We start from the raw sequence: 13,425 nt of genomic DNA on the forward strand, positions 1-13,425 counted from the left end.
ATGCTGGCTAATGTGTACCGCATATAACAAGTAACAGAAGTACGCAGAGAAAGACACATCTTTTTTTCACAGCCTTTAATACTCTTTAATTCTGCACACTGCTGAAATATCACTATCTGCTTAGCCTACTAAATTAAAAGCCAAAGAATCTATATGGATTCTCCAGGCACCTCACAGAAAGAAGAAGGAAAATAAAAAGTGCTCTCCATATTCTAAGCACAGGAACATTCCTGAATGGCAAAGGCTTTTCCTTCATCTTATTATCTTTTAACAAAAATCCTCTCAAGAGCTGTAAGCCAACTCATTACTAACTTCTGTGCATGAATTTATAAACAGTTCCAGGTAGTCGAATTCAAAACATTTCTACCTCTGGTATTAAGTCTCAATGACATTTGAACAGAAGGGAAAAGAATAAATCAGATTTTAGGCTTCATTTCAAGAGTATGATTTAATTGAGGAGGGTTTTTTTTTCTTCCAAAGAGATGGGGAAGAACTAGAGTATTATTAAACAAGACACATGAAAATATGAAGCTCGCTACTGGTTAGAAATATGTGACAGTTTCTACAGAGACAGATAGCTTATAAAAAGGGAGATTAATAGGAAGTTGGTTCACAACAATTAACAAGTTGTCAAATGCCCATGTTATCTTTTAAAATACAGATTGACTTTCTCCTCAGGCAAATAATGCAGTAAAATATTTGAGCCTTCTGAACAAAATAGAGCATCCTTTTCCTGTGTCCCAGAGGTGACGGGCATTACTGTATTTTCTCTAGACAGCAAAAAGAACTGAGAGCCTGGTTATGAAGCCCTCTGTACATCATGTTGTGCAGCTCAGATGCACAGAAAGAGTGCAGACAATACTCAAAGGGGAGGTTTCTCGACACAATCAGTTCTACAGAATTGCAAAGCTTTCTAAAATGATACAATCTCACCAGCTCAAGAGAGACATCATGGAAAAAGAGAGACAGAGTTACCTTATCTTATTTCTAGCCTAAGCACAGGTCACAAAAACTTTAACTAAACTTGGGGGTAAACGACTTAACTGTTTTTTTTTTTTCCTTCCCCAAATCAATAGGCTCATACAGATATGACGAAAGCAAAATGTGCAGTTGTAGACCAGACACAAGGAACGCTACTTGCAGCTCTCCCAAACTTCTGCCAAGAACGAGAGTGAGTTGTGTTGACAAAACAAAACAATCTGCATATGAAAGGTAGGAGACCAGAAAGTGGAAGCACTGTTTCACTCAAACAAGGTATAGCACACCCACCAAGATTAAGGCCCAAGGGGACATCATTCACTGAACCATCTCTTTTCAATGCAGACAGAAAATGTACTGGGTAAAGATTGCAAGAAGGATGAAAAGCCAATAATATCAGTAAACCACAAAGCTACAGGAAGCTGAATAAAAAGCTGGCTGAAAGTGCTGCAGTCCAGTAAACACCCAAAGGAAAGGAAAGGATGAAATAAGATGAGATAGAGATGCATATTTTCTATCCTGTTGGATAATCAAGAATCACCCTGAACTGATACAATTCAGTAAGTCTGCAGAAAATAGAATTTCCTGCCAAAATAAAGTGAAGTCTTTGTGAGAGAGGATTCCAGCATATCTGATTCTTTCACTGCTACTTTTTGCTATGTTTTCATTGAAGAGAACAACTATGAGGAAATTGAAGAGCCTTGTGCTAAGAAGCCCTTATAAATCAGTTGTTGGCAGACAACAAAAATAACTGTCTAAAACTCTTAGCACATACACTGTATGTAGCAAGAGGAAGATTAGAAATACTGAAAATGCTCCACACAATAAAAGGCATCAATTGAGAAAGAAAGAATCAAGAAAAGTTAGTCTGGAAAGGGGTATCGTTACATTGGTTTAACTTCACTAACCGAAAATAGAAAGCTCTATTATCACGTTTGTCCAAGAGCAATCACACTTTACAGCACATTAGTAAACTGCCGGTCATTTGGAGCTGGTTCTACAAGCAACAGGCTGCTTTGGCAAAGGGGTATTATGACATTTTCTGTTATAAGGCCAAAGACTACAGTACAGAGAGTCTTGATGAGCATTTCTAAACTGTTTTACCTCAAACATCTCTTGCTCTGTCCGACGATGATCATCCAGGAGCTGCTCCAAGTAGGTTAGATTACGGAATTTTTCTAGGTAACTACTGTATTGTTTCTGCAGTTGCTCCTCTATCTTCTCATACTCATCCATAAAAGCGGGACTGCAGACAACAAGAACAAACTACTCAGAGAAACATAGACCTGTACATGCAGAAATCTGGAACAGCATTCCTGTTTTTGCAGCTGCTTTTCCATGTCTACTGTATTAATCTATAAGGACCTTCTCTTCCAAGGTTCCACGCTACTTCAGAGACTAAAAGCACGAGGCAAAGAAATACTACGCTATCCTATGAAAATTACACATAGCAAAGGAAACATTACTGCATATCCACTACCATTCCTTTCCAAACAAACAGAAGGCAGCATTTTGGCCTCTTTAGCAGACAAATCTAAATTAATCAGCTTGCTGTTCCTTAACTCCAAAAAAAAAAAAATCAGCTTGTTGCATGGATGGTAAGCCACCTACTTTACTGGAGGCTTATCTGCAACAAAAGTGTACGGTGTTATTAGAAGCATAACTAGTCCCGATACGAGTAAATGATGAGGCCTTTTACCACAGTGCCTACTGCTGTGCCCCACAGAATGCTACTGCTGTTCAGTGCTTCACATCTACCAGCTGAAGTGTTCTGGATCACGACGTGTATATGAATCCAATGTTATTCTTCCCACCACTCATTTTTCTCATATTTATATTCTTTTTTCTTCATATGAGGTTCAAAAATAGAGAATGATCTTATAGATTGCATAAATCTGCAATTTAACCAAGGGGGCATGGTTAATTTAACCAAGCTAAACCATGGATCTGAACATTTTGATTTTATGGCAAGCTGTGTCACTGCCCAGAGGAACCTATCCCAACAAGGGATGCCTAATTACTTTGGTGGCTGGGAATGCTGGAAGCCTCTGGAACAAAGGGAATACTTGCCCCACATGTCATTTTCAGTGGAAGTACATGTCTCCATTTATGTTTAATGACAAAGGAAAGAAGACATACTACCTGACCATTTTGTACAGCTCAAGCAGCAACTAGGCAGCCCACCAAATAGTGTTTTGGGGGCTTTTAACAGCCCTGATAATCTGATTTCAAATACAAAATAACCGAAAAAATAAACAACTACAATCCAGATTGGGCATCTCTAGAGATGAAAATCCTTCTCCCACGGGCCATCATCTCAGTCTCATTAACAGACTTCACTCCTCGCTGCTCTAAGCATTAAGAACACACAATACCATCATTTATGCTAGCACTCATTTATGCAGTAGGTAATCAGTTCATAAGCTTTACCGAACACTCTGTAGGGTCTGTAGCCTCTTCTGGCTTCTTTCCAGCTCCAATTTTCTTTTTTCAATCTTGGCTTCCAAATTGGCTTCATCCAAAGCCACATTATTCAACATGTCTTTAGTCTTTTGGACTTGTTCCTAAAGGAGAAGGATGATAAACCATAGCATGCACTGGAATAATTAGAATTGTCTTTCAGATGCTAAACATCCTTCTGTATTATCTCATATAACATGTTTTCATAAAACTTTATAACAATGAGCTAGAACAAGCCAGGCAATGAGAATGATTTTTTTTTTTTTTGTGACCAGGATAACGAACTAGCAATACATTTAGAAATTTAAAATACCTATTTTTTCCCCATGCATTCTTAAAGAAAAAAAAAAAAGTTGTCCTGAGCTTTAACTTTCTCACTTTCTTTTTCATCAAAATGGTACTAAAAGATGGGAAGGAAAGAAGCCCCCTCCAAAAATCTGACAGGATACAGAAAGTCGTCTTTCAACAGGTAGGCATCTGAACAAACACAGATGAGAAATGTATTTATTTCTTGGCGCTATTTTAGGGAATATCTAGGCTTTTATCAACATTCTTTTTCCTCCTGATAAATGTTACTTTTGAAAAGAAGTTAATCTATCCCAATACCTTCATCCTCTTCTGAGTCTTGCTGCATCCATCTTTTCAAAATCTGGGAAGCATCCCAAAATTTGTAACGCATTACAGGAATAAGGAGGGGAAAGCTTTTTAGAACAACTGAGTGCATTCAGGGTGCTCATGCTCTAGAAACTCTGAATCTTGCTTGAGTGAAAGGGAAGAAGGACTTCACAGTTACTCAAATTCAAGAAGTAATTGTTACGTGCTGTACAGCTATAATAGGTCGTTTCATTAACTGGTCCAGAACTAAACCAGATGAGGTATGTGTTATTGGTATTTCTCCATTGCTCTAATATTTTCCTGGTAGTTTATTAGCACTACTGCCTAGAATATCAATGCACGTTAACAACATTTAGAGTTGATATGGACTGCAAGTAGGAGCAGAAACAAAGATCGCCAGGAGTATCTATTGATTATGCGCTGGCTGTTTAAAACCTGGAACTCCACTCCTTGTAATTATACAATTGGACTGGATACAGTTTGCAGTTAAATAACCTACAGTATTCACTAGGATTTAATTAACCACCATACTTGCCTCTCAGGGCAGCTAATGATTCAGAGATACAGGAACCCAAGCACTGGAGCAAGGACAATGTTCCCGAGACCAGGACAAGGGACTTCTGAAACTGGAACCGTAATGATGCACTGGCATGCCAATAATTAGCACAGTGCAAGTTCTTCTCACCCCTTTCTCAGTTCAGCTATCCTTTTTCCAGAGCCCACCTTCACAACCCCAGAGGTAGCAACACATTTTGAGTTACCAAGTATGCCCCTTGCAGCCAGGACTGTAAAACTGACACAGCTTAAACAATGGAGGTGGCATGCAGATTTCTGTGCTGATGCAGTCAATCATTCCTGTAGAGATTCTGGGACTACTGCTGAGCCCCTACCAGAAGCAGGGATTACGACTAAACCACGGAGGGGTTTTCTGTTGATTTCTCCCAAGATAGAGACAAGGGAAGCTGTTCTTTGACACAGCTGTATTGACAGCAACACCACAGGTTTGTTACCAAAGTCAGTTCAGCTGGGAGAATATTTCTGCACATTAAACCAACACAGCCATACAGCACAACAGTCTGGCAGCAGAGATGCTCTTAACATGTTCTCCAAGGCACTGCTGCTAACATAGTTTATCCGTTCTGCTGCAGGCTGTGATTTCTGACTGCCAGCTCATAATCAGCACTGTGCAGACACCTCTTCTACTCTGCCAAGAAAAGCTACCAGTTACAGTTAACAGGGCTGTTCACTTTGAACACAACAGATTTTCCACAGAAATCATAAAGATCATCACTATATTCATTGCCACGATGCAAGGAGTCATCACAGACTGCTCTCTGCCTTGATGAACATAGGTAACATTAAACGTGAGAACACAAAGACCAAAACTTGCATTAGCCATTAGTTGAAGTTTCACACTACCTGTTAACTAACCAGGCAGAGCATTACTTGGCCCAGTCAGTTGAAGGTGATGTGTGCGCTACAGCTTAACCCTAGGCTGTTGATAAGAATAACTACGTTCTTCTTGCAGGAGAGGAATGATGATTTTGCAATTAAATATCAATTTGCTTACCAGAACACAGTCAATGGCAATTTTCATCATCTTCTCAGCCTCATTTATCTCCAAAGGTCTGGCAATAGATTCTGTTCTTGCTTCCTATGAAATAAAAGTACATAAATAAATTTAAACAGTACACTAAGAAATTAGTATTTGCAGAACAGAGGACGGTCAAGCAACAAAAACATAATCATCTGCATAACAAATGGCATAGGATTTAGTATTTATGCACCAGGGCTCAAACAATTAAAAGAATGGGAGGTTATGAAAAAGTCAGTTAAGTGAGGCTGGGATCAACATGGAGCAATTAAGGTAACTTTTCAAAACAAGGTAAGTGTTATCATTTGAACTGCAACTATTCTTGAATGCAGATTTTTTAGAAACTGCACAGGTTATTACACGTTAAGCAAAGTGTGCAACATTACACGGAAGATTTCATCATTACAATGCAGCTCACATAAACAGCAGTGCAGGCAGATGAGCCCAGTGTCAAAAATTCACAGAGACACAAGCAGTGTGAACCCACCTAACTAAGCCAGGCAGTTGGGACAGTCCGTAGGCTCTTCCCATGTGGGTGCAGACCCATATGAAATGAGCTGATGCAGATGTATGGGCTTCTCTGATTCAGACTCCTCATCAAAACTGCATTCCTTGTTTATATCCCCCCAAAAACCTCTTCTGCATACAGCAGTTTTGGGGACGGATGGGCTTAGGAGTATTCAGCATGCCCTCGTCCGTATGATGTCTTACAAAACTGACCAGGTCATTACACACAAACACTGAATTGGTTGCTTGATTGGGAGAAGAGGGAGATTTTTCCAGCCCAAAGTCCTTAAAATCATCTTATGTCGGCAAACCATTTGGAAGCAGGTGGATAAAGACAGAAATAGCATCTCTCTAGAGAACGTCTGACTAAGAACCTGAAAACACGTTACACACACCGCAACAGGCTGCACCCAGCCTACTACAGGACAGCTGCTGGCAGCAGATACAATTACTCCGTTACGTTACCAGGCCAGATACTCCAGCTTGCGTAAGCACGTACTGGCGGAGGCAGCCCAACTCCATCCCGCTGCCTCACCAACTCAAACTCAGAGAGTTGCACAGTGAATCCAATGGGGGAGCTCACCCAGACAAAAAAAGCTGCTTTTCGTGCAGAGCTTATTCCTCTGCTGGATCAGCTCCCTGAATCAGCCTGCCACACGATGTGTGTAGGGCTTTTGTTATTTTGGGGGGGGGGGGGGGGGGGGGGAGGGGCACAAGAGAAGTAGGGGAAATATCCTGTTGGGGAATGACAAGAGCTACATCTGTTAGTGGCAGTGACAGCTTACGCCGCCTAAGGTGCTTATGAACGTTCCCCTGCCCACGCAGAAATACAAGCGCCAAGCAGCAGAAAGTCAGTCTGGTTGAATATAAGATGCGAAGAGTCTGCACAGTACATATTCCTGAATAACTCCACAGGTAGATGCTTTTGGAGGAAGGCCGGATAGGAATAATGTAGCTCAGTAGCTATTATGAGACCATTCTGCATCCACAAGCTCAACAAAATGCCTGTTCATTTGTGAAGACTCCGCCTGAGCCGAGATGCACAGAAGCTGAAAAGGAAGCCAGATCAGCTGCTGGAAACACTGCCCTGCCAAGTGCACTCAGCTCTCCCGATGGCAACAGTGAGATCTCTGCTACAAAGCGACTGTATTTTCAACAAAATAGTTTATCACTCAGCAGGAGGAAGGAAATGATTTTCCTTTCCATTTTCAAACAAGATAAAAGAAACAGCAAGGACCTTAGATTTTAATTACACCCAACTCCCTTACCAATTTCCTTTTAGTAGCCTGGTGAAGCACCCACAGATAACGCACAAGTCACTCTGACCTGTGTCAGATCAGGGTAACTGATGGGTTTCAGATATACCTTTCAGGAGCCACCATTTCAAGTTGGAATCATCTCTACACGTTTGATGTCTCTCCTTCTACCTTCCCTCTACCACCCATGGAAGTTTTACGTACAGTCTTCATGGAGAAATCCACATCAATGCCCAGAATGAGGCTCAGTCCTCGAGTCACGCCTGCTTGGAAAAGTGTGTCAGGCCAATGAAGAGCAGAGTTAAGGCAGCAATTTGTGTTTTCAGACTTGATTACTGAACCACAGCTGAACCGAAACGAAGGCAGTCAGTGCCATGAATGTCCTCCTTGCGCTCCAGCAGACCGAGAGGTGAACCCAGGTGCACCACTGCAGCTTCCATGGGCACACAGCTCCTCCCTAAGGGTCTACGTTTGCATGCCCATTTTTCACTTCACTGCTACAAACAGTGCCATTAACCTGTGAGACTTCAGAGCAGTAAATATAAGTGGGCACTAAATCATAATGGAAAAATAAATACATTTTGAGAAAATGAAAATGGTAAATTAATTTGTTACTGGATGTTTGTAAAGGCTCCCATAGGTATCTATCAGCGGGACATTTCCTGTCACCCCATGAAAACTCTTGAAGAGAAAGCTTTTACTTTCAGTACCTCTTTTGAGGAAGGACCCTGCAACTTTTATGGCAAAGGCCATAAAAAGAAGATAGCTCACATTAATGTGCATGAAGAAAAATAAAATACCCCACAAAGACTACGGAGATGTTATGAAAAGTATTTAAAAATACCAGAGTTGACTAGTTTAAACATTATTAAGCCATTAGCAAATGAAAGAAAATGAATTTAAGTTCACACGACCACTTTGACAATCTCTGACTCCCCACACAAGCAAATAAACCATATTTTCCTGCCAGCCCAACTTGTCATCAATAGCATTTCTTCCCCGGTATAAAATACGCAGTAAGATGACAACTGAGATTTTTAAAACCTGACTTGGCACAAAAGCTGCCTGTTTGTGCTCAAATCTGTGGCTACAAACAGGCTGTACACCTGAAGGCAAACCAATATTCTGAATTTGCCCAAATACCAGGTATTACATTGCTACTGGCTGTACTCACAATTCCATGCGCTCAAAAAAAGTGTGCAAATGAAACCAAGCTGCAAAATGTGTCTTTCTTCATTTTCTTTTGAAGTAATGTACTCTTTGCAATTAGGTGTACTAATCAGAATGCACATTATAATACACAAGAGGCTTCCTTTAAATTAACCATTAAAAACAGAGTTCTCAGGAGAGGTGAAAAATATAGAAAAAATTATCAAGGCAAGAGGAGGGAAGAAGCTGAACAATTTAGGACTATGCCTAGTAATTACAACTTAAGAAGACAAACATATACAAAAACAGAGAGGTGTTCATGAACAAGCTGATTGTTTACCACTTACCAGTGCTTCCTGTTCAAGGTGTTCAAAGAGCTCCCTGGCTATACTTTTACATGATAAATACTAATTAAAAATCAGGGAAGCCAAGTGTAAAATCATTTTTGATGAACGAAAGCTGACAATTATTAAAGAAAACACACAAAAGTACACAAGAGACACCATTTGCTGGCATTGAACCCACTCCGGTTCAGCCAGTATTTGGTGCTGCACAAGAAAGGCTGAGATGTTAGTTCTGCAAGTGTTGCATCTCACTTTGGACAAAGCCAACTGAATGTACTATCAAATTAGTTGGCTGGTTTAGACTCAAAAATTTTGTTTTCTTTGGAAATGAGAATTTCATTACAAAGTTAGAAAGATCTCTAATCAAAGGCCAGCTGACTGCCCAATCAAGCAGAACAGAGCGCAGCCTGACAGAACAATCCCCGCAGGATGCAGAAGGCTAACAGCGAAGCCAGCTCCACCCAAGTCGCACCAGTTTTGGCATCAAAAGTGAAGATAAATTTCCTTAGAGCAAAACTGTACTGCCATCGTTTCAGGAAGTAACACTGAGCTTAAAGCCTTCAAAACTCCATCTGTCTAAAGAAATTACTAGTCTCACGTGTGCACTGCTGCTGAGTGACGGTCCCCTGGCTCAAAAACCAGCAAAGGAGAAGGCCACAGCAGATGCCTGAGGTTCTGTCGACGGAAACCACACCAGCAGCTGGCCCTCCAGAAGCTGCAACAAGCTGCGGTTCTGGTCATCTACCCCAGCAGCCACCTTTTGGCTCCTATTGGAGATGTCTGCCTATCACAGGACCACAAACTGTCATTATAGTCACAACACTCAGTTTAGTGTCACAGTAAGGCTTCTTTCTGCCAAAGGACAAGGAAGCAACTCGTTCATTGCACCAGGAGTTCTGCAGCACTCATCAAAAAAGCATCCTTTAGGATACAAATACAGGGACAGTAATTTTTATCAACCCCTCTTTCAGCTTCACTGCCAAATACCCAGCTAACGTACAAACGCTGTTTGAAATATAAAATGCAGAAAAGCAGCGCAGGATCTGCCTTTCCTGAAGACCTGTTCCACAAAGCTCTACGGACAAACTTCCTGGATGTGGAAAAACATGGATCTCTAAGACCATTAGGGAATATTTATCTTTTATTCAAAGCAAAGTTCCCCTTCAGGTATATACAGGATCTCTGAAATAAATGCTAACATGCAGGGGACTCCAGTGCCCGAACAAAGATGTCACTCATCTTCCAGGTACGCCCTAAGTCCTGTATTATATTTGCCAGCCATTTTCAGATGTCTTGGTCAACTTCAGCCATCCAAAATGGGCTTAGATGGCTAGATTTGGGCACCTGCACTGCAAATTAAAAAGCAAAACAAAAAAAACCAACACAGTATGGCTTTGTCATCTTCCTGAATAAAAAGTAAAATAAAAGCCAGATAAAAGCTCCTGTAAGTTTGGACTTCAGCCCACTTACACATCAATTATAAGAAATATTCCATGCAGTCAACTAAAATTGTCAAGAAAAACAAATACAAAACTCTCCCAAAGCACAAGATGCAGTAGCAAACATTACAGAAGGAACTGGTTTGTTGTCAAGTGTCATATGGGCTCCACAGAGCAATTACTGGCAGAGGGTCAAGATACAGCTCCCAGCATCTTCTAAAAGTACATGGGATCGTGGCCTTAGCAGAAACCAGCAGCAGCACTTCCAAGGTACATTTTAGCTTTCCATTATGCAAGAGGTGTTATAATCTGATTCACAACCCTTACATGAAGGGCAATGTTGTGAGCCCATTGTGAAATCTAGAAGCACTTACATGGACTCAGCTGCAGCGTGGCTCATTTGGCTTGCATTTCAGACCTAGAATGGGAAATAGCTGTACAATTTCTCAGCCTTCTACCACAACCTGAAGAGCTTCTATTAAAGTCAGCGGACTCTGAGTACAGCGGCGATGCTGGCACTTTGCACAGGAAGTTCCTGCAAACAGAACTAAGGTGGTGAATTTTGAGTGTACCTGTGCTACTTCGCGTTGTCTTGCTGAGCAAATACGCTGACATGCAGGAGTGATGCCACTGAGCAAGGCAGGTCGTTCCCACTGCACTATGCTCCTGTTGATTTGTTTCCCTGGGTGCTGCAGTGATAACAAGGAACACTTAAAGTCATCCTAAATTCACAGGCTGCCTGGCCACAAAGTAATGTCAGCATGCAGAAAAGCCAAATGTACCTACTGTGCACGCAACGTGGGGCCAGGAAGTTGCTGCCATTCCTGCAAAAGCCCCCCACCGCTTCCTTTACTAAGAATTTTTCCCTCTAGGAGTTTTATATTTGGTTAAAAATGAAAAGCCACTAATGCAAAAAACAGTCTACAAACATGCCCAGTGAAGAATTTCCAACTAGCTATTGTTTTCCAACATGCTGAATCAAAACCAGCTAAGCCAGCTTCCTGCACGCCTGATATGTGCGATAAATGGATGCACATATCTTCTGAAGTGCAGTAAGGGGTGCACAACTAGCATACAGGTCACTCATGATAACTGTTGTATATTATATGTATATACTGATGTGCAGAGGTCTAACGGAGGTTTCTAGATCTTTTCTTTTTTTGTCTTAAGGACTGGACACAAAAGCTTTTCTCTACCACAGTAGATTTTGCACATAACATTTTTTGACCACGGATTAAATCTTTGCTCCTCTCTCAGGAGCACATGCGAGTTACCTCCTCACTGCCACTCTCTGCTGCCTTCAGTCTTACTCCAGGAAGCATTACATCCCATACTCACTGCAAACAGGGTTTTTGTAACTACAGCTGTCCATGCAGGTAATAAAACTCTACTTTTGGAGAGTTTACCATTCAGGAAACTAATTAACATACACCGTGATCACATTTGGCCAAAATGGAATGGATTATTAGGCACAGTTACACACGAACATGAAGGTACAGGATGGAAATTAAAAATAATCAGGACTAGAATGTGTTTTGAGCAAATTTGCCAACACCACCAAACTTGGAGGAGTTGTAGACTCTGCTGAGGATGGAAAGGCCTTGCAGAGAGATCTGGGCAGATTGGAGAGCTGGGCGATCACCAACCGCATGAAGTTTAACAAGAGCAAGTGCTGGGTCCTGCACCTGGGATGGGGCAACCCTGGCTATACGTACAGACTGGGCGACGAGACGCTGGAGAGCAGCCCCACAGAGAGGGATCTGGGGGCTGTGGTTGACAGCAAGTTGAATATGAGCCAGCAGTGTGCCCTGGCAGCCAGGAGGGCCAACAGTATCCTGGGGTGCATCAAGCACGGCATCGCTAGTTGGTCGAGGGAAGTGATTGTCCCGCTCTGCTCTGCACTGGTGCGGCCTCACCTCGAGTACTGTGTGCAGTGCTGGGCACCACAGTGCAAAAAGGACATGAAACTGTTGGAGAGTGTCCAGAGGAGGGCGACGAAGATGGTGAAGGGACTAGAGGGGAAGACATATGAGGAGTGGCTGAGGTCACTGGGCCTGTTCAGCCTGGAGAAGAGGAGGCTGAGGGGAGACCTCATCGCAGCCTACAACTTCCTCGTGAGGGGGAGTGGAGGGGCAGGGGACCTATTCTCCGTAAACACCAGCAATAGGACCCATGGGAACGGTGTTAAGCTGAGGCAGGGGAAGTTTAGGCTAGACATCAGGAAGAGGTTCTTCACCGAGAGGGTGGTCGCACACTGGAACAGGCTCCCCAGTGAAGCAGTCACTGCACCAAGCCTGCCTGAATTTAAGAAGAGATTGGACTGTGCACTTAGCCACATGGTCTAAGCTTTTGGGCAGACCTGCGCGGTGCCAGAAGTTGGACTCGATGATCCTTACGGGTCCCTTCCCACTTGGGATATTCTATGATTCTATAATAATCAAGACCTTCTGAAGGAACCTGATACTCCTAACAGCCTACTTTCTTCCTCAGGAGATTAAAGCTCAAGTTCATCGAGATTTTTGCTGCTTCCAGGCTCCCAGGAAGCTGCTGTCTTGTATGCTCATCTCAGCAGTCCACAAAGTAAATCCACAGAGACATCTGCCTACTCAGCAATGCAGAGCCCTCAACCAAAGCTACTGTCCGAAGCCCCAGTAGCTATTGCAATGTTTAAAAAACATGGCACGAGAAGGGGATCTGAGCTAAAGAACCAGCTGGAAAGCATAATTTTCTGCAGACCAAAAAGAATCAGGCAGCCTGCCTAGCCAGATAAGATGTAATCTGAACATATGTTTTATGACAGAAGAAACCCCTTGCAAACATTAGCATCCAGACTGCTGAACTGTGAGGCAAGAAGGAGAACTGTAAAGCTTCCTGACAGGCATGTAGTTACGCTGCTCTCCCCTCCCCACACCGACCTCCAGGTGGTCCACGGGTCTTCTAGCTCAAGAGCTGTTTCCACTGAATTACCTTCCGCTCACAAACCCCAGCACGTGCTTACTGCTGTCTTCCTGCATCCTTCAAACCCTCACCTTTAATTTAATACTCGACGGGTTTCACGGCACATTGCATTGGTAAAGTTTGGA

At 42.4% G+C, this 13,425-nt stretch overlaps 1 protein-coding gene across 7 annotated transcripts in view; it reads right to left on the reverse strand.

The window, feature by feature from the left end:
- CLUAP1 (clusterin associated protein 1) overlaps window positions 1-13,425 on the reverse strand; it is a 75,248-nt gene that overhangs the window by 44,188 nt on the left and 17,635 nt on the right. For all 7 annotated transcript variants that reach the window (XM_013176875.3, XM_013176884.3, XM_013176872.3 and 4 more), the window contains 3 exons: window positions 5,624-5,707; window positions 3,409-3,542; window positions 2,083-2,224 (listed from right to left, as the gene is read on the reverse strand). In XM_013176875.3, the coding sequence (XP_013032329.3) occupies window positions 2,083-2,224; window positions 3,409-3,542; window positions 5,624-5,707 (360 nt within the window). The remainder of the gene's footprint in view (window positions 1-2,082; window positions 2,225-3,408; window positions 3,543-5,623; window positions 5,708-13,425) is intronic.

Source organism: Anser cygnoides, chromosome 15 (assembly GCF_040182565.1).
Source record: "Anser cygnoides isolate HZ-2024a breed goose chromosome 15, Taihu_goose_T2T_genome, whole genome shotgun sequence".
Lineage (NCBI taxonomy): Eukaryota > Metazoa > Chordata > Aves > Anseriformes > Anatidae > Anser > Anser cygnoides.